General features: G+C 37.7%; 3 protein-coding genes and 1 long non-coding RNA gene across 44 annotated transcripts in view; 3 read left to right on the forward strand and 1 right to left on the reverse strand.

The window, feature by feature from the left end:
• Window positions 1-219: 219 nt before the first annotated feature.
• Window positions 220-3,533, forward strand: LOC103952788. Its single transcript, XM_009364468.3, has 8 exons — window positions 220-616; window positions 1,302-1,449; window positions 1,559-1,709; window positions 1,858-1,983; window positions 2,070-2,150; window positions 2,307-2,499; window positions 2,580-2,850; window positions 2,990-3,533. Exons 1-8 carry the CDS (start codon window positions 413-415, stop codon window positions 3,250-3,252), a joined length of 1,437 nt encoding a protein of 478 aa, XP_009362743.1. The 5' UTR covers window positions 220-412; the 3' UTR covers window positions 3,253-3,533.
• Window positions 3,534-6,309: 2,776 nt separating this feature from the next.
• LOC103952789 (COP1-interacting protein 7-like) lies at window positions 6,310-11,616 on the forward strand. Its single transcript, XM_009364470.3, is given in 11 exon segments — window positions 6,310-6,576; window positions 7,047-7,178; window positions 7,407-7,592; window positions 7,692-7,803; window positions 7,901-7,935; window positions 8,013-8,165; window positions 8,297-9,018; window positions 9,021-10,000; window positions 10,002-10,692; window positions 10,907-10,993; window positions 11,147-11,616. Coding segments are annotated over 10 exon segments (3,108 nt in total). The 5' UTR covers window positions 6,310-6,576; window positions 7,047-7,107; the 3' UTR covers window positions 11,218-11,616.
• A 240-nt stretch (window positions 11,617-11,856) lies between these two features.
• Window positions 11,857-24,026, reverse strand: part of LOC103952793 (receptor-like protein EIX1) — a 61,533-nt gene continuing 49,363 nt past the window's right edge. For 18 of the 28 annotated variants that reach the window (XM_048590603.1, XM_048590602.1, XM_048590594.1 and 15 more), the window contains one exon: window positions 11,857-16,895. In XM_048590603.1, coding sequence (XP_048446560.1) covers window positions 12,144-15,068 — 2,925 coding nt within the window. In that variant the 5' untranslated portion in view covers window positions 15,069-16,895 and the 3' untranslated portion in view covers window positions 11,857-12,143. Of the gene's footprint in view, window positions 17,178-17,347; window positions 17,448-17,575; window positions 17,677-17,812; window positions 17,989-18,378; window positions 19,059-24,026 lie in introns of those variants that run through there. The other 10 variants (XM_048590600.1, XM_048590597.1, XM_048590599.1 and 7 more) reach the window with 10 other exon arrangements.
• LOC103963082 lies at window positions 19,713-23,606 on the forward strand. 14 transcript variants are annotated; one of them, XR_007260559.1, is made up of 12 exons: window positions 19,713-20,228; window positions 20,327-20,396; window positions 20,796-20,911; window positions 21,082-21,184; window positions 21,342-21,423; window positions 21,562-21,603; window positions 21,755-21,805; window positions 21,925-22,582; window positions 22,684-22,753; window positions 22,845-22,967; window positions 23,388-23,439; window positions 23,526-23,606. It is a non-coding gene; the product is annotated as an uncharacterized LOC103963082 (long non-coding RNA). The 14 variants fall into 14 exon arrangements; XR_007260562.1 differs by having other exon boundaries at window positions 23,385-23,439; window positions 23,526-23,594; XR_007260558.1 differs by having other exon boundaries at window positions 22,845-23,439; window positions 23,526-23,585.

Genomic DNA, 24,026 nt, shown 5'->3' on the forward strand with positions numbered 1-24,026 from the left:
ATATGATTTTTTTTTAAATAAACAGTAATCTCTTGAAAATGGATCATAGCTGGACACACTGAGCATCCACAATCCGACAACAAAAATCTCTCTCCGTCACAGAGCTCGACCTCCGAGTGCTCCGCTTACACAGAGAGAGAGAGAGAGAGAGAGAGAGAGAGAGGGACGACGCCGTTTTGTCACTGAAATTAGGGTTGTGTGTGTGTGTGGGTAGGTGTCTCTGCAGCTAAAACCCTAGAATTTTTATTTATTCTCCTCTCGAATTTGCTTTCCCCGAGCTTTTAGGGTTTATGCGATGCTGCAAAAGATAAGAAATTGGGTAATTAAAGAGGAATTGGAGGAGTAGATATGTGTTAGTCTCTGGTTCTGGGTTTGAAGTGAGTTTATTGGGGTTTTTCTGTGAGAGAAATTGATGGAAGGGGGAAGGAGAATCTCTGCGAGTCCTCGGCCTTGTAACGGTAGGAGGGTGGTGGCGAAGAAACGACCTCGTATTGGTGGGGTTGATGGGTTCGTCAACAGCGTTAAGAAGCTTCAGAGGCGCGAAATCAGCTCCAAGCGCGACCGTGCTTTCACTATGAGCGATGCCCAAGAGAGGTTTCGCAATATTCGCCTCCAGGTACTGTCTCTATCTTTGAATTATTTATTTATTTAATGGAAGGAAAGCTTGGGGCTTTTATGCTTTTTTACCTGTTATGATTGGTTCGATGGCTTTGATTTAATTCGAAAACCAAAACTAAGTAATGGGTTTTTGTTGATAAGTTATTAGGATGCTAGATCCTCTCACAAAACTTAAAAAAAAAGGGGGTTTTTGCTATGAATATTTTGCATTTTTAGCTTAATTTTGATTGATCTTTCTGTTAGCTGTTAAGAAATGGATTTACTTTGTCAAGTTCCCTAGCTGAAAATCCTCCCCGTGGCATTCAATCAGCATAAACGTACTTATGCTTCTGTATTCGTGTGTGTGAATATTTTAGTTAAAACTTCCTGATAAGTTTGGGCAAATGCGTCTTTTATTCATGTGAGGTTCTTACCATCAAATTTGTAGTGCCATGAGTAGTTGTTCCGGGTCCATGTCGTGTCACTAATGCCAACACTTGAAAGCATTCCGTATAAAGAAGTACAACGATGCAGTAAGGAAGTTTTGAGTTTCAAGATTGGTGTTTTGAATTTGTGCAGTCTAGTTGTCTCATTTTATTGTGTACACATGCATTTGAACTATGAGTGGAATTTTTTTTTACTTGCGGTGTTAGTGCGTGTCTACAAAACCTAATTTCTGTTTGTCATGATATTTGGATGCATAGGAGGAATATGATACACATGATCCGAAAGGTCATTGTGCCATGGTTCTGCCTTTCCTGCGAAAGAGGTCCAAAATTATTGAAATTGTAGCAGCACGTGACATTGTGTTTGCCCTTGCACAGTCTGGTGTTTGTGCAGCATTTAGCCGAGGTAGTAGCTGTATTATCTGTATTTCTGATCTTATATTGCACGCACTAGTCTTATAACCTATAAATGTTTGAAAAAAGGGAATATGTAATGTTTATATTGTTGTATGCAGAAACCAACCAGAGAATATGCTTTCTGAATGTCAGTCCTGATGAAGTGATAAGAAGCTTGTTTTACAATAAAAACAATGACTCACTTATCACTGTCTCGGTTTATGCTTCAGACAACTTCAGTTCTTTGAAATGCAGAAGCACAAGGATTGAGTAAGTAAAATTTCTCCACTCTCCCCCCTTCATTGTAGACACACAGAAAAGGAAAGGAAGTTCAAAAGAAACAACAGTGTAGTTGTCCCAATTTACTTCCATCTTCTCTTATTTCTTTTTGAATATTCTGTCAAATTGTATGATCCAGATACATACGAAGGGGTAAACCAGATGCTGGATTTGCTCTTTTTGAATCCGAGTCACTGAAATGGCCTGGTTTTGTGGAGTTCGATGATGTAAATGGGAAGGTTCTTACTTATTCTGCACAGGATAGGTAAATATCTTATCGGTATTTGTTTTTAATACACTATTCTCTTCTTGATTTGATTTACCTTCCTTATGCTTCTATATTGTTACCAGTATATACAAGGTGTTTGATCTGAAAAACTATACAATGTTGTACTCGATATCGGATAAGCATGTCCAAGAGATTAAGATCAGGTAAGCTTAGTTTGGACGCCTCTTCTTCTTAAACGTGTGTGTGTGGCCACACACTCGCACTAGTGGTGGTTTATGCGTTTGGTTTTCCTTTTGTTATTGCTTAGTGGACATTTATGTTGCTTCTGTTTTCCAATTTTTCTTTTGTTTCTGTTACAGTCCTGGGATCATGCTGTTGATTTTTACTAAAGCTAGCAGTCATGTTCCTCTTAAGATTCTGTCTATAGAGGATGGTACTGTTCTCAAATCCTTTAACCATCTCCTTCATCGGAATAAGAAGGTGGATTTTATCGAACAGTTCAACGAGAAGCTTCTTGTAAAGCAAGAAAATGAGAACCTTCAAATTCTTGATGTGAGGACTTTCTTGATATCTTGCAGAAGTACTATAATTTATTCATTTGGATTTACCCGTCTGACTGCTATCATATGTAGGTTCGCAATTTTGAGATGACAGAAGTAAGTAGAACTCAATTCATGACCCCATCAGCCTTCATATTTCTATATGAGAATCAGTTATTCTTGACGTTTCGGAATCGAACAGTGGCTGTTTGGAACTTTAGAGGAGAACTTGTGACTTCATTTGAGGATCATCTTTTGTGGCATCCCGACTGCAATACCAATAACATATATATTACTAGTGACCAGGATCTTATTATTTCTTACTGCAAGGCTGATTCTGATGATCCATTGTCGGAAGGAAATGGTAAAGTTGTTTTTTGCCTTACTACCAATATCTAGTCTGATCTTGGGCTATCCACCACTGGATCACCTTTGGAGATCTAATTGGATGGAGGGTCCATTATGTCTTTGGATCTCTAACGGTGTTTGCATCTCTTTTGTAGCCGGATCCATCAATATCAGCAATATCTTGACTGGAAAATGCCTTGCTAAGATAAGAGCAACCAACAACGCTGAAAAAGCATGCATTTGTAGTGGTGAGGCTTGTGGCAGCAGTTGCAAATCGAAGAAGCGGTCCCTTTCCTCCCGAATTAGGAGTACAGTTGCAGAAGCCTTGGAAGACATTACTGCCCTCTTCTACGACGAAGAGCGCAACGAGATCTACACGGGCAATAGGCTCGGTCTAGTTCACGTATGGTCTAACTAATTGTTTCTCCGAGTTTATTCTCCATGTCCATTAGATTCTTTCTTGGTCTTCTAGACGTTTGAATTGATCTCGCTGCCCCCCACCGCAACAACTCCCTAGAACTGCACCATAAATTCGCTCTTGTACCCTTATTCCCTTTGTTTTACCTGAAATCCGATTTCTTTCCTCGTGTCTGTTGAGCTTGAGACTTCTTGTACCATTTATCTCTTAGTTTTACCTGAATTCCGAATTCTTTCATGTTGGTGTAATATAAATGTAGAATTGAGTTTGCCTCGGTCCTTCATACGCTCTTTTATGTCCAATTTTCGGCACTCTTTTATCTTACTGCACTCTTTTAACTCTTTACTTTCCTTTTGGACTGTTTGTACAACAATTATTGTTACAATAAAAGGAAACCTAATGAAAATAGCTTGAAAACGTTGAGTTTTAATTAAAATGACAAAAATGTGTTGTAAGTGAATAGTATCAGGAGTGATTTTTTAAAGTAAAAATATCGTTAATGTTAAAAGTGAACGGTACCAGAAGTGTTTCGTTAAGATTTCTTACTATAAATGGAGCTGGAAATGTTAGGAAGTGGAATTGGTGTGACCACATGGACATGGCACAGCTACCTCACTTTTCCCTACCTTTTTCTGAGAGGAATGGCTTTGTGCTAAGGAAGTGGAGTTGGTGTGAACACTTTACATGGATTAGAAGGCTCGCAATAACCAATCAAGCGTCATATGGAAATACCAAGGCATGAGTATGAGTGGACTGGCAGCTTTACGATTTGCCAACCGAAGGTCCCTTTGAGAAGCTCGTGTTACTTCAGCAGCACCACTCATTTACAACAATTTATGGCCCCGTTTGCGATTACTTTTGTAGAAGCACTTCTGTTCGCAAGAGCTTTTGATGAAAGCATGGTGAGATTTTACAAAAACTTGATTATTTTTCAAAAAATACTTGAAAATGTTTTTTTGAAGATGTCGGACCTGTTTGAAAGTGCTTCTCTAATAATTTTTTTGTTTATAAGTGATTAGAGTGATAGTGTGTTTATTAGAAGAATATTTTATAAAAATGTAAATACTTTCTGGATAAGCGCCTGACATATAAATCATTTCAAGTATTTTTTACAATTGAAAATACTTCTTTTTTTTCATGTCAAACATCGTCAAAAATGTTTTTGGTAGTTTAAGTTTATGAGCTATTTTGAAAATACTTTTAAAATTACTAGCAACATTTTTAGAAAGTGTTTTTGGATTTCAAAAGTAGTGAAATGTTTGTGGGTTTCAAAAGCACTTGAAGTGTTTTGTAGAAAAAGCACATAAACTAGTTATGTGCTTCACTTTAAGTGCTTTTTAATTCACCGTCTTTTTGCTAAGAATTAGTTTAAAAGATATTTTCACCAAACACATTTTTTGTCATTTTAAAAATAATTTAAAATGAGTACTTAATTATTTTAAAAACACTTCTAAATAATTTGATCGTTGCAATTAATCCTTTTATTCGAAAGCACTTTAATTTTTCCGTCCAAACGGCGGTGGCCCAATATAGGCGTCTTCTTCGTGCCACCTGTTGTGCGTGACAACATATGCAACATTCGTCAAGAGGTGATGACAATAAAGGACGAGAGAGAATTCGGGTTGTTAGTGATATGGGAAACGGAGTCGTTTCGTCCTGTATGTTGGATCTTAATTGCAGCAAAACGAATTATAAAATATTTCTTTCCTTTTGGAAACAAGTTCCTCTTTTTATTCTTGTCCTTGAAGTTTCTAAGCAACACGACACGAGCTGCATGTGATATGCGGAATGAGAAACCAAGTGGCGGTAGCTTTTGGAAATTCCTCTCTGTTTGGATGTCTTTCTTATTCTTTTTTATTTATTCGGTCACGGTTAAATCACGTTAATATTTTATATTTTTATTATTTTTTGTCTTATTATCTCTATTAAAAATTAATATAAAATGTTGACGTGACTTAACCGTGACCGCATAACATAGGAGGGGATAGAAATGATACCCAAACAAGAGAGCAGACAATTTACCTCCATTTCCAACCCAAAAACATAGAAAGAAAAAGTTAAAAATAAAATAATAATTAAATAAAACAATTACATTACTCGATTTTCACTTTGATTCTTGTTAGTTATTACATTGTCGTTAAGTACTGTTTAGTTTGGGTTTGAAGTCAAGTCCTAATCATAAAAAAACAGATAAATCAATTTAATACATGGAATCCAATGGGGGTAAAGTAATATGCAACTACCACCATGCCATCTAGTTTTCTTTTAACAATTTTAGACATGCAGCGGCATTTGGTAGACTGGATGAAATAGGATATAATTAATTAAAATTGATTTGAGTTCAGTTTGTTATTTGTTGTGTGATATAATGGGTTACCAGTTCAAAATAGACTAAGTTATCTAACATATCCTTTATACGTAAGTTACAAGTCACTGCCAATCCAATCTTCTTCCTAAGGCTGAACCACATTCAACCCATCAAACGGGGCCGTAGGACTTTGCTTGCTAAATAAACAAGACTACAAGACTAAAAATGAGTACTCCTATTTGAATCACATCTACAAATCACATGATTCACGTCTCATTTTCAACATATACGAAGTTCACATCTATTAAAGTAGTAAACACATTTCCATGCCACACGCGATGTTTGTGTCAATGATGCAAAAATATATGACAAGAAAGTTATACATGTCAATCGTATCAGTGATATCGAACGTTTCAATGCTATTAAACGTATGTCATGGAAGCTAAATTTTTTTAAAAACTCGATAAGTGTCATAATACAAAAGTGAAAAAATACCGTAAGACATATTCTTTCTCTATTTATACGATGACGCGTGAAATACCGACTTTGAATAGCGAGGACTTGAAAAAATCTGTCGGCACGAAAGTGCTACAACTAACATTATTCTCAAAAAAAATCAAACATGCTAACAATTGAAATGAAAGTGACTAAAGTGAAAAAAGTAAAGGAAAGTTAAGGAAGGAAAAAAGCCAGCAGGAAAAAGAAGGTGGAGGGAGAGCGTGAGAGGTACGCGAGCGGAGGACAAGTAGTACTATCCAATTCCAATCCGCCACAAAGATGTTTTGGATTTTTGGTTCAACAAGCAACAGCAATCAAGGCGGTGTCTTTATTTCTACAAGTCTTGTGTGTTGCATTGCAGCTACGAGCTAGCTAACTACACGGATAGAGAGAGTGAAAGAGACGACTGAGAGATTCAGACGCTCCTCCTCCTCCTCCTCCTCCTGCTGCATTCGCCGTTTGAGCTCACAGTCTCTCACTCGCAGTCCTGCTCGCTCTCGGATCTCTCAGGCTGAAAGGTAGACGTTGGCTGTTATGTTTTGTTGTTACTATTTAGTTTTCGATTTCGATTTTTTTTGAATTTTTGGTTTGATTTGGTTTTGACATCAATGAAGTGGGAATGAAATGAATTGAATCGAATTTATTTGATATTGCGATGTATTGTTCTTGAGATGTTTGGTGAGATTAGGAGTGATTGGTTTGGTTTGTGAGTTTTCTAGATCTGCATTTCAACTGCGGAAATTTATAGTATATGAAATTAAATGCTCAAGTTTCAGCTGAGTTTCGATCGAAAAAGAAATATGTTTCAAGTGAATTTTGGTATTTTTGAGCAATGATTTTGATATGGATAAGCAATGTACGACTGTGATTGCATTTCTGAGTCTGAGAAGGATATTTTCATGGTGTTTTTATTCCTTTTCAGGTACAATTAGTTTGAATTTCGGGTTGTTGGTGCGCCTACGCCTTACCAGAATCTGCACTTGTGCAGCATAAAAGTTGCTACATTTTAGCAGCCTCGGCACAAACTCTCTGTCTCTACTCAGTTAAAGATGGAGGCGGAAATTGATGCCGGTACACCCTTGGACTACGCTGAATTTCAGATTTTTCCGTCCCAGAACAGGTTAGGTTCTCGCCTTTTGGTAAATTTTGTATTGGATCATAAAAATTTATTCTTTCTGTATATACTAGTGCGTTAGCAAAATTGCAACGAACTTTACAAAACCTTTGATCTTCACCTTAACTAGAACGGGTTTGTGGAGATATGATTCGATGAAAAATTCAAAATGTCCATGAAAGTGATTCCTTTTATTTGTGGTTTGCTTCACTAATGTGTTGGGGGATGGTCTAGGTATGAGGCCCTTGTTTCCAGTGGCAGAGAAGTGGAAAAGTTAGTAGGTGGGGCACTTGAACCGTTGTTGCCACATTTTCCGGAAGTAAGTGAATTGCATTGCAAGGGATCAAATGCTAACCTCACACTCCGACTTCCTAAAAGCCTGCATGGTGCTGCCTGGTTCACGAAATCAACTTTAACCAGGTTTTAAACACTCTAATGTTTCTTTTTTCTTGTCTCTTTATCTTCAGTTTAATTATCCATTTTATTTCCTGATACACAAATTGTTTTGCTTCATCACAGATTCCTGCAAATTACTGGTTCACCAGACGTAATGCATACCATTACTGCTACTAAAGGAGAAATATCTCAGTTGGAAGAAGCCAAAAAGTTTCATGTTTGTTTATATGGCCAGGTTCCTTCTCCCGTCTTTCAAGATTGATGTTTGAAGGCGTATGGTTTAATAAATATTCCGGTATCCGGCAACTAATGTGTGTGATTTTTATCAACAGCCTGAAGCTGAGATTGCATCATCAGATACTTCAAAGTATGTCCTTTTAATTCTTCATTTAAGATTACATTTGAGTTGCATCAGCATGACACTATAGGAATTTGTGCTGTCAGGAACGAACTTTTGCGGGCACTGGACTTGAGGATCACGGCATTAAGAAGGGAATTAACGACCGCTATTGAAAAGGCTTGTCATTCCTCGTTCAACTCTAAAGAGATTTCAAATGTAGCAAACTTTTCTCAACATTTTGGAACAACAGATTTCAGGTAAGGTAGTCACTTAGATTAATAGAAAGGGCACTGGTATTTTAGCTTCTTAGTTGCTCTGAAAGAATCCGTTGTTCGAAGATTTATCTGCTAAATGTTCTTACAAAGTCAGTATTGTGGTGAAAACGCAGGAATACTCTGTTCAAGATTTTAGAACAGTATCAACAAGGCAAGAGTGGTGATCCTCAAAATGATGACAAGTTGGGTAATTTTGGAGATGATAATGTTGAGACAGATGGGAGTGCTCAGATATCTAAGCCAATGAATTTCGCTACACCAGTAAAATATAGTGTTTCGCCTGCAAAAGCTGCCCAGGTTGAGCGACAGAGTTCAACTGAAAGTGGGGAGTCTTCTGAGTCAAGTGACGAGGAGCAAACATCTGCAGAAAGAAGTCGGAGTCTTATGAGAGGTGCCGCACCTAGAAGGTCAGCATCTCCAATGCGGAGGATTCAAATAGGAAGAACTGGGTCACGCAGAGCTGCTGCCTTAACCATTAAGAGCCTCAATTACTTTCCTTCTAGGGAAAAGCCTTTTTCAGAAGAGGGTGAACCTGAACACTCAAACAAGAAATCTGAGAGCAATGCACGAAGGATGAGTGTTCAAGATGCAATTAGTCTTTTCGAAAGCAAACAAAGAGATCAAGCTGCTGCGGATGCTCAAAAAAGGAGCTCGTTAACAAATATCTCTGTGAGTACAAATAAAGCTGTATTAAGAAGATGGAGCTCAGGTTTTGGGGAAACTTCCACCCAAAGTCAATCTGAAATTGCCTCTGGAGACAGTGGTCCAGTGACTTCAAATGATATAAAGAATGGTAAGGTGCCAACATCTTCAGAAGAAATGAAACCAGAGTCTGATCTTTACCCACAGATCAAAGTACTATTGAAGCTCCTAAACCAGCGGTTAACGAAGGAAGATTTGAGAAAAATTTATCTAGTCCAATTGATACTGAAGCAGACTCTACTATAACTCCGGGAGAGAAAAGTAATAAAAAATCAATAGCGTCAATGGAATGGAGTCAAGAAAGGGAAGCAGAATTGAACCAAATGCTGATGAAAATGATGGAAACTAAACCTGTTAAGCCTGTGAAGCCTGTTAAATCTACAAAGCCTCAAGCTACCAGAAATCAAAGCCTTCCTTCTGAACAGAGAGGTGGCTTTTATGACCACTACAAGGAGAAGAGAGATGAAAAACTACGAGGTGAGAATTCTAGAAGGCGAGCAGAGAAAGAAGCACAATTTAAAGCAATGCAGCGAATTCTTGATGAAAGGAAAGCCGAAATGTCCACTGCAAAGGCGAATGATATTGATAAAAAAGGTGCTACGCAGAAGCCCCAAAAATCAGTTGGAAAAGTATCTCAACCTGCAAATCCTAGAAAGGAAAATGCAAAGCCTTCTGTTACAAAGAAGGCTTCACCTAGAACATCACCTATGCCTGCTACACGCAAGTCGTGGCCATCAACACCAACACCGAGAGCCACAGGGGCATCGCCAGCTAGAACTCCTGTTGGGGTTACCAGCACTACCCCGACCCGTCAAAAACCCAAGCCAACACCACCCGGTGCTAAAGTGGAAAGACCCCCACAGCGACAGAGGAATGTGAAGGAATCTGTGATTACTAAAGACAGGAGCTCGAAGGGAGTAAATGAGAAGCAGCAGCAAGCAGTGAAAAAGAGTGGTAAAACAACAAAACCTAAAGTAGTGACAACCTCTGGTGATTATTCTGATATAATTCCAGCAAAGCACAACAAGGTGACCAAGAAAAGCAGTGTAGTGCCAGTGGAATCAAAACCATTTCTTCGGAAGGGTACTCGAACGAGCCCAGGTCTTGTTCCTGTCAGTTAACAAGACAAGAACTTCTCCTCAATCGGAGGAATCTTTGAGAAACAGCACAAATATTATTGAAACTCAAGAGGATGAGGTGATTGGTAGCGCTTTTGATCCTGTGAGTCAGCATCAAGAGCCAGATATTGTGTCAGTCGGCCTTTCAAATGATGCTGTGGAACCAGAAGCTCTGGTAAATGATAGCCTGATGTGTAGTGAGACACAACATGTTGACCAAGTTTCTCCTGATTGTAATGATGACTTGAAAAATGTTGCAGAATCGTCATTGCAAGTTCAAGCTGAAGAAGAATCAACCATCTCCCCAAGTGCTTGGGTGGAAATAGAGGAGCATCAGGCCATGTCCCCATGTAACAACGACTCATCTCAAGTAACCACTTCAGCCAATGTTGCACCAGCTGGACTGTCAAGTCCCCGTGTCCGCCATTCTTTATCCCAGATGCTGCAAGAAGAAAGTAACGAACCAGATAATATTGAGTGGGGAAATGCTGAAAATCCTCCTGCTATTGTGTTCCAAAAGGATCCACCAAAAGGATTGAAGAGGCTCTTAAAATTTGCTCGGAAGAGCAAGGGAGATGCCAATTCGACGGGTTGGTCTAGTCCGTCAGTTTTCTCTGAAGGAGAGGATGATGCTGACAGTGTACTCAGAAAGTCTTCGGTTCATACAAGGAAGTATGAACCGTACTCTAGTAAGTTTCCTGCCTTCATTAGAATTCCGTCCTGCCTTTGTCTTTTTTCTTTTGCTCCTTTCCTCCCTTCCTCGCTAACCCTTGCTTTAATTTGTTGTGAAAGCAGATGGTTGACAAAAGCAGATTGTATTTCGTATTGTAGTAGAGAAAAGTTAGATGATTGGATGTTCTTTTTTTGCTTATGTTATTAATCATTTTGGATTTGTGCATGCAGCTCAATCAAATATTAGCAGATTTGACGGGCAGAGTTCACATAAGTCACAAAAGAACCGCGATGCAGCTGCAGGACCTGCAACTAAAGGTTGTCTTTCCACGTGACGAGCAACACAGTATCGTTTTCTATGATTTATTTATTTTCCTGCAAATTTTTTCTACACCTGCATACAGAATTTCTACGCGCCATTTCTAATTCGCTTGATTAAGATTCCAATACTGTCTACTATCTGTGTTTCAGCCGCAACAAGGTCATTCTTCTCTCTTTCAGCGTTTAGGGGCAGCAAACCAAATGAGATGAAGTTTCGCTAATGCTGGAGACTCATGTAGAGTACTGGAGTCGGATTCTTCGAAACTTTCTATTCTTCCTTTACCGTCGTTATAGCATGCATGATGCATTCATCCACATGCAGAGACAAGGGACCGTCCCTATACTTCTGGCATTTCTTTTTTCTTCTTTCCTGTCGTAAAACTGTGTTTCCGGGTCTTTTGTACATGCAATATATGCCCTTGTTCTGTTCTTTTCAGAGATTTAAACAGACCCCTGTTCATAACCCTTATGCTTAGGATGTCAAGCAACTACAGATCGATACATGTCATGTCGAGTCAAGTCGATTTTATTTATTCTAGGACAAAGTTGCTTCATAATGTATCCAGTTTCAAGTCTGTAAACTTTGCATATATTGGCATCAATACGAATGCTTTGTGACAGAGAATGCCTCTAAATAACATAGGAACATGCTAACTCCGTCATCACTATTTTGCTTGCTCCACGAGCATTTCAAAGTTGCATAGCAATTGGGTTTTCTCGTAAAAAAGAGAGGTGTCACGCGAATTAGTACGAAAAAGAGAGAGACAAGTACTGCGAAGAAGGGGAGAGAGAAGAGAGAGAACAAAAAATAGATCCAGGGATAATTTTTTCTATTTTTTAATTTTTAAGAAAACATCGACGATATGAAGGATATTTTATTGATAACGAAAAAAAGTTACACTTAGTCGGGGGGGGGGACATAAACCTTACCCCTCATAATGCCAAGAAAAAGGAGAAAAACAACTTTGAGTAAGAAGGGAGGACATAAACCTTACCCTCTAGAAACGAAAACAAAAATTGATACAAGGGAGGGGGAGACATGAAACCTAACTCCTCTAAGGCTAAACCTGAAAGAAAAATACAATGAAACAAGAGGATGAAATTTGACAAAATCATACAACAAACTTACTCAAAGTACAAAACAAAGCTAAACATATTCAACAATTACATGATACATTTTAAGCACTATCTTATTCAGCAACTGTGAAAGAAGAATGCTCCATGGCATGTTTACCAGCAAAGAACCAAGCACAATCCAAAACCCCGTGAAGAATCCAACTCCCAAGCTCACGTAGAACCACTCATCTTCGAGTAAACGGTATCCTCCTCCTCCGTCTTGCTCAACTGTTGGTGGCGGTATCACCCCATTTGCGCTGCAATTCTTGTTGAGTGGAGCTCCGCATAGTTCGTTGCCGACGAAGCTAGACTGATCAAGGCTTTGCAGCTGAGTGCTTTCCGGAATTCGTCCTGTCAAATTGTTGTAGGACAAGTTTAAGTGACTCAGAAATGTCAAATTCGTCATGCTTGGAGGAATTTCACCATGAAGTTGGTTCATGGAAAAATCGAGAGACTCTAACCGTTCCATATTACCAATCTTTGAAGGAATTCTTCCGGTGAAGCGATTATTCGATAAATTGAGTGACTGCAATGCTAGGAGGTCGGTAAGTTCTTCAGGGATCTCTCCATACATAAAGTTGCATGAAAGATCCATGCTCTTTACAAATTTCAAGAGGTTGGTATATTCCACTTCAATCCCTTTCGTTACCACTATAGAAGCCTCAACAGAATTACTGACTGTAAACGTCATTGACGAAAATGATTCTGACAAAGTAGCCATGGCGCTCAAATTGTGGAAGCATCTCGGTATCGCTCCAGAGAGTTTATTACGTGCAAGGTCCAATATCTGGAGACTTTTCAAGTAACAAATTTCAGAAGGAATGTCTCCTTCAAACTCATTCGAACGAAGGTTAAGAACATTCAACCTTGAAAGGGTTTTACCCATCCATATTGGTATGCTTCCGACAAACCCATTTCGACCAAGGTCAACAACTGACAAACTGGTACAGTTTCGTAGGGAATGTGGTAATTCTCCGTACATGTGATTATTGCGCAAGTGCAGCGATACCAACTGTTGCAAGTATCCTATGGACGTTGGGACATTCCCAGTTAGGTAATTGTTTTCCATATTTAGGAATCCCAAGTATTGCCAACTCATCCAACAGTCGGGTACTTTTCCAGTAAGAAGATTGTTCCCGAGATGAAGAATAGAAAGTTGCTTTGGTTCTTCCGGCCTATCACAAAAGAAGTGGAAAACAGAACCAGAAAATGATGAATTGGAAAGATCTAGCCAAGCTAATGAGGGGGGAACCATAGGCAATCCACCAGTGAATTGGTTAGAACCAAGATCAACTACTGATTCAGGAGCAGCCACTATATTTTGAATTTCCCCGTACAATTGATTGTGAGAGAGATTCAGATAACCTAATTGGAATGTTAAGTTCCAAAACCAAGTTGGAATGGTACTTGAAAATCCTACACCAGATAAGCTTAGATCTGTTAACTGCGTTTGTGTCTGAAGCCACATTGGCCATTCAGATCCCAGATGCCATGAATCCAATCGTAAACTTTCAAGCTGAAAAGGAGGAAGCCAATCTCGACTGGTTTTCAAAGTAAATGAGTTTCCTTTTGCAATGAAATGCTTCAATTTTGTAAGGTTACTAAAAGAAACTTCCGACACCACACCTTTGAACGAATTATAAGATATATCCAAATATGCTAGCAATTTGAGTTTACCAATAACTTCTATGAAAGTTCCATTAAATTGATTTCCAGATATGTCTAGTTCTACTAAGCTTGACAGGTTTCCAAGGGACATTGGAATGGGGCCTGATATTGAATTATCCGAAAGATCAAAGTGCCTTAAACTTTTCAGGTTTGCAATGGAACTCGATATTTCACCACGTAAGGCATTGCGAGAAAGAAGTAAGGACTCGAGATTGTTCAAGCTATACAACCATTTAGGTACGGTAGAATTGAAGTCGTTCCACCTGAGATTAAGAACTTTAAGACAAGTCATATTCTGAATACTACTTGGAAGTTGTCCTGTAAGTTGATTGGCTTCTAGACTCAATTCAAGGAATTTTTGGTTAAACCACCATTTGGGAATTGGATCAAGACTAATAGAATTGAAAGACAAATCAATTTCCCTCAAAGATGTGATATTCTTTGAAATGCTAGGAATTGGACCTTGGAAACCACAATCACTGAGACGAAGAGAAACTAGATTTTTAAGACTGAAAACCCACCTCAGCATCAAAGAATTAAAACTGTTTCCAGAGAGATCAAGGACGACCAGGGAAGTAAAATTTGTGGTGGGTAGGGGGGTTATTTGATGAAGTTGACAATAGGACATATCTAACTCTACCAAAGAAGGGAGCATGTTTGTAACTTGCAACCAGTCAGATGCTTTGCTAAGATTTACAGAACTCAAGTCCAAGTGTTTCAGCAGATAAAGACCAGAAATCCACCGAAGGTTTTCAACCTTCAGATTATAATTACTGAGATTGAGATAGCGTAGACTGGAGAGATTTCCTAGTTTATGAGGAATTACTCCATCAAACCATGAGTATCCAAGATTAAGGTGTGTTAAACTTGTCATAGAACCAAAGAAACTGGGAATTTGTGTTGTACTGAAATCATTGTTACTCAAGTCCAAGTAGTTGAGATGCTTTAAACTGAGCAAAGAAGGATTTATCTTACCACTGAAGAAAGAGTTGAAATCCCAATCAGAGTGGGAACTATTAAGGTGCAGCTCGTGGATGTGGCCGGTTATGTGATCACAGACAACTCCTGTCCAACTGCAACAGTCTGAACCTTCTTTTGCAACCCACGACGAAAGCCGATTGGTAGGGTCCTCGAGATCTTGCTTGAATATCAGAAGTGCTTGTCTTTCGCCGTCTTTGCAAAGCGGAGGCCAATCGGGAATTCCATTGCATAAACCAATACTGAAAGTAATGGTTGCAATAGCTAGAACCTTGATTAGTAGTAAAACAACTCTCATGCTTCTGTCCATAAAGTTAGTGTATGAAGTAGGTGATGTGTATGAGCAATGAACGATCCAGAGTTGTGACTATATATATACTTGGCAGCCTCACTTTTTTCTAAACCATTCACTACGGCATGAGCAGTTTTTCTAACGGTAATGTTAGGGAGACTAAAGTTATGAACAAAGTTTTGAAAACGAAAGTACATGGAAGTTAATGATTGGTGAGTCACTTAAACGTTGATAAACATGTTCATTCCTATTGGTGACACATCATTTAATTTGCAAATTTAATCTTCAAATTTAATCATTTTCTAGACCATCCTATACGGCATGAGAACTTTTTCTAAACCATCCTCTACGGCATGAGACCGCATTTTCTAAACCAATGCACATCAATGCGAGTAGCAGTCGGACACTCTTGGAATCTTTGACAAAAGTTTCATAGATTATACGATGGAATAATTACCTTCTTTGAATGGTCGGCCCTTCAAATACGTTGTATTAATAAAGGCGAGAAATTAATTTCTTTGATTGATGTGATACTTTTGGGATATAATATTCCTTTCTAAACTGGGCGTCAAACAGAAAACTGTGCAAGTAAAAAGGGTAATACATTTTACTTCTTTAGATTTTGGTACAATTACGACCTCATACAACATTTTTATAACATTTCAATGTCATACATTTTGCTTATAACTAGAAAATGTGCCCACGGTTTGCTGCGGGTGTGGACTGTGTTAGTCGCAATAGGCGTGAATAATTTTCACACAAGACAACTAAAAAGACGTCGTAATACCTAAGAACCAATGAAGTCAAACTTTGCTTGCCATATATGGATAGCTATAAGAAACATTCATTTGTAGATCGTATTGTGTCATCAATATACTAGTTTCAAGTAATCAGCCTACTATATGGAGGAAAAACATAGAAAAAGGAAAGTAGAAAAGCAGAAGACATAATACTTGAGAATCTAGTAGGAATAGTAAGTTTATGAAAAAAATGCTAAACCGCCTTACAAATTCAATCATTAAACGTTATATTGTAACCCAAGACAAAGACAATATATAGTTTGTTTACAAATCAAAACGAAGTGCTACTATAATCCGCAACATCTATGAATCATTTCCACATAAAGATACTCAAATTTGACGGCACATCGAATAAACAAAATGCTTCTTAATGTGGTCTTCCAAGAAATGAATGCAGCTCCAAAACAACTCAGAAAACACCTTAGAAATGTTTATCACCCCAATCTTACTAAATAGAAGCATAAATGGACAGGATAGCTCCCTAATTTTGTAATAGAAACTCAAACAAAGAATATCAGGCTCCAAAGGCTTTGACTTTTCCTTGGCATAAATCTGTACATTGCAAGTTTAATTCCAACGAAAAAAATACGCGTGTAAAGTAAAAGGCATCAACGTAAATGTACTACTTTACAATCATCTCAAGTTGCTGACAAAATGCCTAAAATATTCACAAATCAAAGATTTTCATAAACATAGTACACCTCACCAAAACAATAACCGAGGTTGTGGTATTTGAATCATGCAGGCAGATGCTTTGCAAGGCTGCCTTCAATATCATCTATTAAACCGTTCAAAATCAGTTCATGTGGAATTGGGGGAAAGAAAAGGTTCAAAACTCTAATCATCCAAATAGAACCTATTATGTTTAAAATGGTTCTTGAATATGGTCAGCAGCGGTATTTACAAAGAAACACGATGTTAACTCTCATGTATACGTTCAACAATTAGATTCGATTGAATACCATTTTCTTGGGAAGTAGAGCTGGGTGATGATTCCCTCCTCGTTTGGCATCTTGTTGATTAACATTATAACCTAGAAACCAAACTATAACAAACACAGAAACATTTACACTGAATAGGCAAGGATTTTAAAAATTCGGAATGTAATGAAGAGAGGAAAACATGCTTATATGGCTAACAAGATCAAGGAAATTGCAAAAAACAACAAATGGGGAAAATTACAAAACATCGGTATTTCCTAAAACTCCACGTTTTCAATTCAAATTTTTCTGGGCATACAAAATGAAGCTTATGGAATGAAGAGTAGAATTATTACCTTTGCCAGACCCAAAGTGGTTGCAAAAACTTGAAAAACCACATGCCAATCCTAACAAAATTGAATCGACAAACGAAAGGAAACCCATTAAATCCACATTCCAATTCAACCAAAATTCAAACTTCACCTCAATTTAGATCAACAGAAAGAGAAACAGGGGAAAACCCAAATGCAACAGGATAGAAAAACAGGGGAGAGAGAGAGAGAGAGAGAGCGATTACAATGAGTGAGTCGGCAAAATTTGAAAGCTTCGGTGAACTCACGGCTCCCCTTCGACTCAATGCATCAATAGGATAGAAGATTCTGGAAATAAAAAAATTACTGAATGGCCATAAACTCAATTAAATAAAATTCTCAGAATTTCGTATAATATCCATGAACGAATGCTCACAAAAGATGAATAACATATAAATATAAAGTTATAAACATACAAAAAAAATGAAAAATACCTCAACAGAACAGATGGGCAATAGTTATAAACTATTGGCCGGGAAATAGTTGACAAACCACAACCCCATGTCCATGATGTTGACACTATCGATGTCATCACCTGAAAGGGTATGTATTATACGTTTGTTAATTTCTACCACTAAAATCAAAATCAAATACCAACATACTTCCTCATGTGTTATGTTTTGCGAAAATTCAAATGAAAATGTAAAAAAAAAAAATAAAAAAAATTATACAATAGCAACTCTTCATAGAATTCTTCCTCTATCTCCTCCACTTGTTGACCATGATGTCTGCTTCCATATATTGAGCTCAATTCTTCAGAGCTTGTTGAGAAACTAAACCTTTGATGTGGAGGCAGTCCAGCAATAGCATAAGCAACAGCTGCAGCAGCCACATCTTGCGCGGGAACCTGTTTGAGAAGGTAAACAACGCATGAATACATTTAGGACAGAAAATAAACGTTTATTTTAACCCTGTACCAATCAGCTAAATTTCGCAGTAAGCACAACATTTTCATTCCCTACTTAACAGTGAACTAACTACGACTGCCAGATTAATAAGCATTGTTCTCAAAATGACACTTACTAAACTTTACCTTCTTAATTAACATGAAACCGCAGATAATCTACCAAACGAAACTGTTATTCAGTATATAAAGCAAAATACACATGCTTGGAACAAACATTTCAAATTATATGATCTAATTACACAATTTCAACTCGCTTTTACTCCGAAACAATCGACTTTCACACAACTAAACACGAAATGCATCGAATTGGAGGGCTTAAAGCTGCATTACGTGCAAAAACTGAAATTTCAATCACCTTGGGGTGATCAGAAGCAGAAGGAAGAAGGCCGAGCGACCTGACACACCTAATGGAGCTCAGAATTTTCTCGCCAACCTTTGACAAATCCATCGCACCACCTTGGAACAGCAAAAAGGGGACCAAGAACGAAATCCCAGAGCTCTCAGTGCCCTCGCTCAAATTGAACACATGCGGATTCGCCAGAACGCTGCCGAAGGGAGATAGATTCAGCTGCATTTCAATTCGAACCATTGAAAATGACTAACCCAATTTCCGATCACTTAGAATTAGATCGAGAGAGAGAGAGAGAGTATACTGTCTAGATAAAATAAGATAAAAAATCAAGCAATAACGATTTTCCATCAGAGCAACCAGGAAGAGAATAAATTCCACTAAAATCCCCAAGAGCAGAGAAAGAACTCACCGAAATTGAATCGAATGGAGAGAACCAACCACCGGGGCGGGAGATGAGGAAAGTGGCAAGCTGAGGAAAGTGGCGAAGTATGAGTGAGTTTTGGACTGTGGGTTTCGGAATTCTCGTTCAGGAGAAAGGGGGAGGATCCTAGGGTTGGGGAAGGCAAAGAGCAGGGAGAAATAAGGAGGAGCCCTCCGGATACCCAAAAAAGCAAACGACTTCTAGGGTTCTTCGCATAAAATATATATATATATATATATATATTTTTTTTTTTGAACACCAGATACCATGTCATAAAAGGCCTACAAAGAGGCAAACAAACATACAATTAACAAGCAGTGACAAGGGGTAAACTACAAAGACCCCTCCACCAAGTAGAGGAGTCACCCCGGCACCACCAAAACAAATTAATGAGGACAAGGTAGCCCGTCATTATTCAATACAAAGACCAACGAAGATGGGGGCCTAACGACCCAAACGACATCACTCATCTCAGTAAAACTACCAGATGCAATCTTGTGAGCCACGCCATTAGCAGAACGGGGCACCCAAGACCATCGGCAATCAAGGAACTTCCCCCCCAGCTGTTTAACCCGAGCCAGCACCGGGAATGCCTCCCAACTACCCCTAGACAGCGAGCTAGATAAACAATTAATCGCTTCAAGGGAGTCCGACTCAAGAATTACATACCTTACATCCAATTCTTCACCGAGCTGGCACCCGTGCAACAACGCATAAGCCTCCGCTGCAGCAGCAGAAGGAGCAGATATAGCATACCGCGCTGCAGCCACGAATTTTCTCTCCATGTCCCGCGCAATCAATCCAACAAATCCCATCTTTGAGGCCTTGGGTTACTGAAAGTTTAAACTAAAACATTGTCTTGATTTGAAATTCATCAAGGGCAATAAATTTTATATATACTAAAACTCAAACTGATGTGGTACTGTTCTAGAGCAGTAAAATGGCAAAAATGCCCTTACAATGTTGTCATGGCTGCCTTTTGCTTAGGCTTCTCTACAGTAAAAATGCATTTTTGCCCTTCCACTCCACCTGTCGACCATCGCAGCGTCTTCTGGGCATCTTCCCTTTCTTTTCACTATTTTTCCTTCTGTTGCTTTTCACTTTTCCTCTAAGTTGAGTTCGATTGTTTTGGTTTCTGTGGTTTTGCTTTTCACTTCTTTTCCTCTCCCCTTTTCTCTGTTGTTCTGTCTCCCAGAAACTCTTCGTTCTCCATTTGTCGTTATCATCTAACTCCAAATTAGCTGCTCTTCGTCAACTCCATCTACTTTAATTTTCCTGCATAGCTTTCTCTCTAAAGCTCAAAATTCTTGGCCAAACAGAACAGCGAACTTCCCGATGGTCACCAGCTCCAGTTCAAGGTCGAGAAGCACTCAGTCAATGAAATCCCCGACGCCAAGATTTCGTAAGGTCTCAATATCGAACTGGTTTAATTTTTGTGTACTTGATTTAAATTTTTTTGGTGATTTGCTTTTGGCTGTCTGATCTGGTCTGATTTTTGCTTTCAGGAAACGTTGGTCTTCGAATATTGGGGTTTTTGTCTGCAAGCTTGCAAGGCTGCAAGCCCTTTGTGATCAAGTATGTATTTTTTTCTTTGATTAAATGTTTTTGTTTTCAGTTTTGTAAGCATTCATCTTTTACTAATTGTCTAAGAGCTTCCATGGGATCTGCCCTATGTTGTTACTTCGCGGTTACCTCTGTTGGGGTTGAAAAAACCACAAACGCATTGTAAGTCTGAAAACTAATCAAAAGGTTTTAGAAATTAAAAATTTTTTTTTATCGTAAAGGTTTTTAAAAATTCGGATCATGTTTGCATTTTTATCCAATCTCATGCTCTAGCAATGCTTATAAAGATGACTGTTAGATTATCAAAGGACTCTGGAATGGTAGAAAACGCTAAAGGTCTGCAAGAATTAGTTTTATTTGTTTTGTTATAGGAATTCAAATAATGATAAAAATTCTAACATTTTGTTCCAGAAGTTGCAATTTAATCCTACATCGACAAATTTCTCTGATGGCCATTGACTAGAGGTTGACATTCTGATTCAATGGCTAGATTGGCAACAAATTTATTGGGAAATGCATCTTCAAAGGTATGCCTCTGGAGCAATTTTAAGGGTAGGAATTTTTAATTTTTTGTGAAATGAATGTTTTGTCGTGGAAGGAGTTTATAATAGATTGGTTGGACAAGTACATGGTGTTTGTTTGGTTGAATGTAGAAAGGAATTGGAAGAATTATGAAAGTTCTTGCATTTTGTTGCAGGAGTTGGAACTTCAACGTTGCATGGAGGAAATTGTCATAAGTTCGGTGGCCAGAGCTTGACGTTGGCATGACAACAAATTTACTCGCAAATGCATATTCAAAAGTAGCTTTTTTGTTGTTTCTTGGTGAAAGATTGATTAGCGATGATTGCTATTGTTTATTCATGGTTGATTGAGCATTTTTGTTATATGAAACCGTAAAGAACAGTTGCCTCGATGCTAAGTTTTTTTTATATTTCTTGATGCATTTCTATTGATCAGGTATAGATGGACTGGTCAATACGAAGCGCATCTGTGGGACAATAGTTGCAACAAAGAAGGGTAGAGCAGGAAGGCAAGCAAGGTTTGTTAAGAAAACACAATGATGTTTTTAATTACAAGAAATATGCATTTTTTTCCAGTCAAATTCTGCTTTTGTTCTGACTATTTTCCATACTATATGCTGATTCTATTTTTTAATTTTTGGTTTTTCTTTGATTAGCTGGGGAATTACAATCAAATGATGAATCTTCAGTTTACTTGGGTAAGCATTTTTTGTCATATAATTTGGCTTACCATTTTAACTGTCAAACCATGTTGTTTTAGTTCATGCTACTAATCATGCATTCAATAGATTTGTATATACAAGAGCGTTTAAATGCTAATTGATTACTAACATAATGCGGTCTTTACAGGAAAAGCAATGGATTCTCAAGAGGGGCTTGAATGTACAGAAGAATTACAAGGTCTTAATAGCCATCATAATTTTATATAATAATTTAGATAAAATATCGATGAGAAATAATATAAATACCAAATAAAAATCTCTAAAATCTCTTTGTTTTGTTTCTTCTCTGTGTAGCAGACGTCATCAATATGGAAGATGGCTAGCCAGGATTGGAAATGTTGCTGTAAATAAGGATCTCTTGGGACATTCAATGAGTGATTTTTCAAACTTTATTTGCTTTTTGTATCTAAAAAATTTCCTAATATTTTTAATATAATCAGTGAAACCACGATTTCATGTACTAGCTAGCTACTAGGATGCTTGGTTTTTATATGATTCTGATTATTTGAGGTATCTGAATAAAGTTTTGTTCAAAGTAGGAAAGTCAATTTAAACTCAACCTTCTTTACAAGCTTGAGGAGAGATTTTAGTCTTATAATGATTAATAATAAGATACAATTAGGGTAATACATGTACTGCACATATTGCTAACTATGCTAGACCAAAAGTATCATCATTACTGCTTAAACATACCAATCAGTTTACATTCTGTGAATGCATATGATGACTGAGGGGTTTAACCCTCAATTGCAATCTCATCCTGACTGATGTGTGTAATTTTGTGTTTACACCATACTAATCAATATTTTTTTCATATGTTTAATCAAACTCTTATTTAATGTACATTTCGCATACACAAACGGGCAAAAACTTCTTGACATCCTGTAAAATTGCCAGAAAAAGGTCATTTCCAACTCATGCAAAACCAGACTTATTTCCCGCAGAAAAACACTAGGTAAACACAATCTATCCTTATTTTGTTCATATATAATTCTAGTTGTGATACAATTTTTTTCATGTTTTTCCAAAAAAATCCTTTTCTTTTCCCTTTCCTAGGGTACCTCCTTTAAACTACTTTTCCATTCTCTTCGGTCAAAGAGATGTCTTTTGCCAGTTCTGAACAAAGGTCATTCTAACTGTATAATTTTTTTTACCAATGGTCCAAATCTTAAACTATTGCATGCTCATGTTTGCCGATCTTTAGACCAATTTCACAGTGATGTAGAAGATATCTCCGAAGAAAATGCGCAGGACTTTGACCGAGTTCCTATCAAGCTATTGAAAAAAAGTCATCTCCAACTGCTGCAAAAACAGATTCCGGTTCTTCCAAAAAAGACTAGGTAACTACTCTTTATACTTGCTTTTTGTACAAGTTTTAATTTATCTGTACACAAATTCAACAAATCTATTCTCATTTTCCAATTTTTTAAGAAGCTGTCTATCAAAATGACTACAGTCGAAATTTAAGATTCTTAGCACATGCTTTGTTTTGAAGCTGTCTATCAAACTAACTACTCTTTATAGTTGCCAAATGTTGTTATCTCATTGTCTTTACACAGTTTATTTAATCAGTTTTTTAGTATAAACAGTGATGTCCTTGATTAAATAATAATGTCAAACAAAATTAAGAGAAAAATATAACCGCCCAATAAGAATGACTTACCGAATTACATCACAATAACAAAAGGTAAAGAATAAATAAAATGGCAAGTAAATGGTTTATATCAACTGATTGAGCACCTACTTCATATGGGAAGAAGAGGTCACAAAGGCAAAACAGGGAACAACAACTACTTCATATGGGAATCAGAGGTTAGTTTAATTGTAATTATTTTTTTTTATTTGGTCAAATTCGAAGTTGGTTGGCTTGCATCTAATTTGGGGTCTTTGCTTGCCAGGTTGAAGTCACTGGTTTTTATTAATGCTGGTGATCGAAGCAATCCAAGTTAATGTGAAAACGATATCATATGTTGTTATGGTGAGAACTGATTTTAAATTATGCAATTGAATACTTTTTTATACCGCTTTTGTGATCATTTACTGAGAATTTGTTAATTGTTTTAATATAGAGAGGTAGGATATTCTACTTTAATTTCTCAGCTTTAGAGATTGCGAATGGCTACATTCAGTTCTCATCTTTAGAGATTGTTGGATTTGCTATTTGCCAAATAGTTTATGGATTTTCATATTAAAAAAGCGCGTCAATTGTTGAGGCAGTAATCAATTAGATGTGATAAAGTGATGTGTTTTATAGACGTTAAACACATGTTTTTTCACATAATGTCTAATCCCGCAGCAACGCGCGGGCACATTTTCTAGTTATATCAAAACCCAAACTCGGCTGCACTGTTCATAACAGTGCAGCGGACGAAAATGCCCCCTCCAATTGGTCTTCAGCT

This window comes from the organism of the source record quoted next, unplaced genomic scaffold, assembly GCF_019419815.1.
Source record: "Pyrus x bretschneideri cultivar Hongxiangsu unplaced genomic scaffold, Pyrus_bretschneideri_v1 Contig32, whole genome shotgun sequence".
Lineage (NCBI taxonomy): Eukaryota > Viridiplantae > Streptophyta > Magnoliopsida > Rosales > Rosaceae > Pyrus > Pyrus x bretschneideri.

Bases quoted from the DNA above. Each gene is read 5' to 3' on its own strand.
- LOC103952788 (XM_009364468.3), top strand. From the start codon at position 413: ATGGAAGGGGGAAGGAGAATCTCTGCGAGTCCTCGGCCTTGTAACGGT. The intron at 617-1,301 runs GTACTGTCTCTA...TTGGATGCATAG, and splicing joins TTCGCAATATTCGCCTCCAG to GAGGAATATGATACACATGA. The intron at 1,984-2,069 runs GTAAATATCTTA...TATTGTTACCAG, and splicing joins ACTTATTCTGCACAGGATAG to TATATACAAGGTGTTTGATC.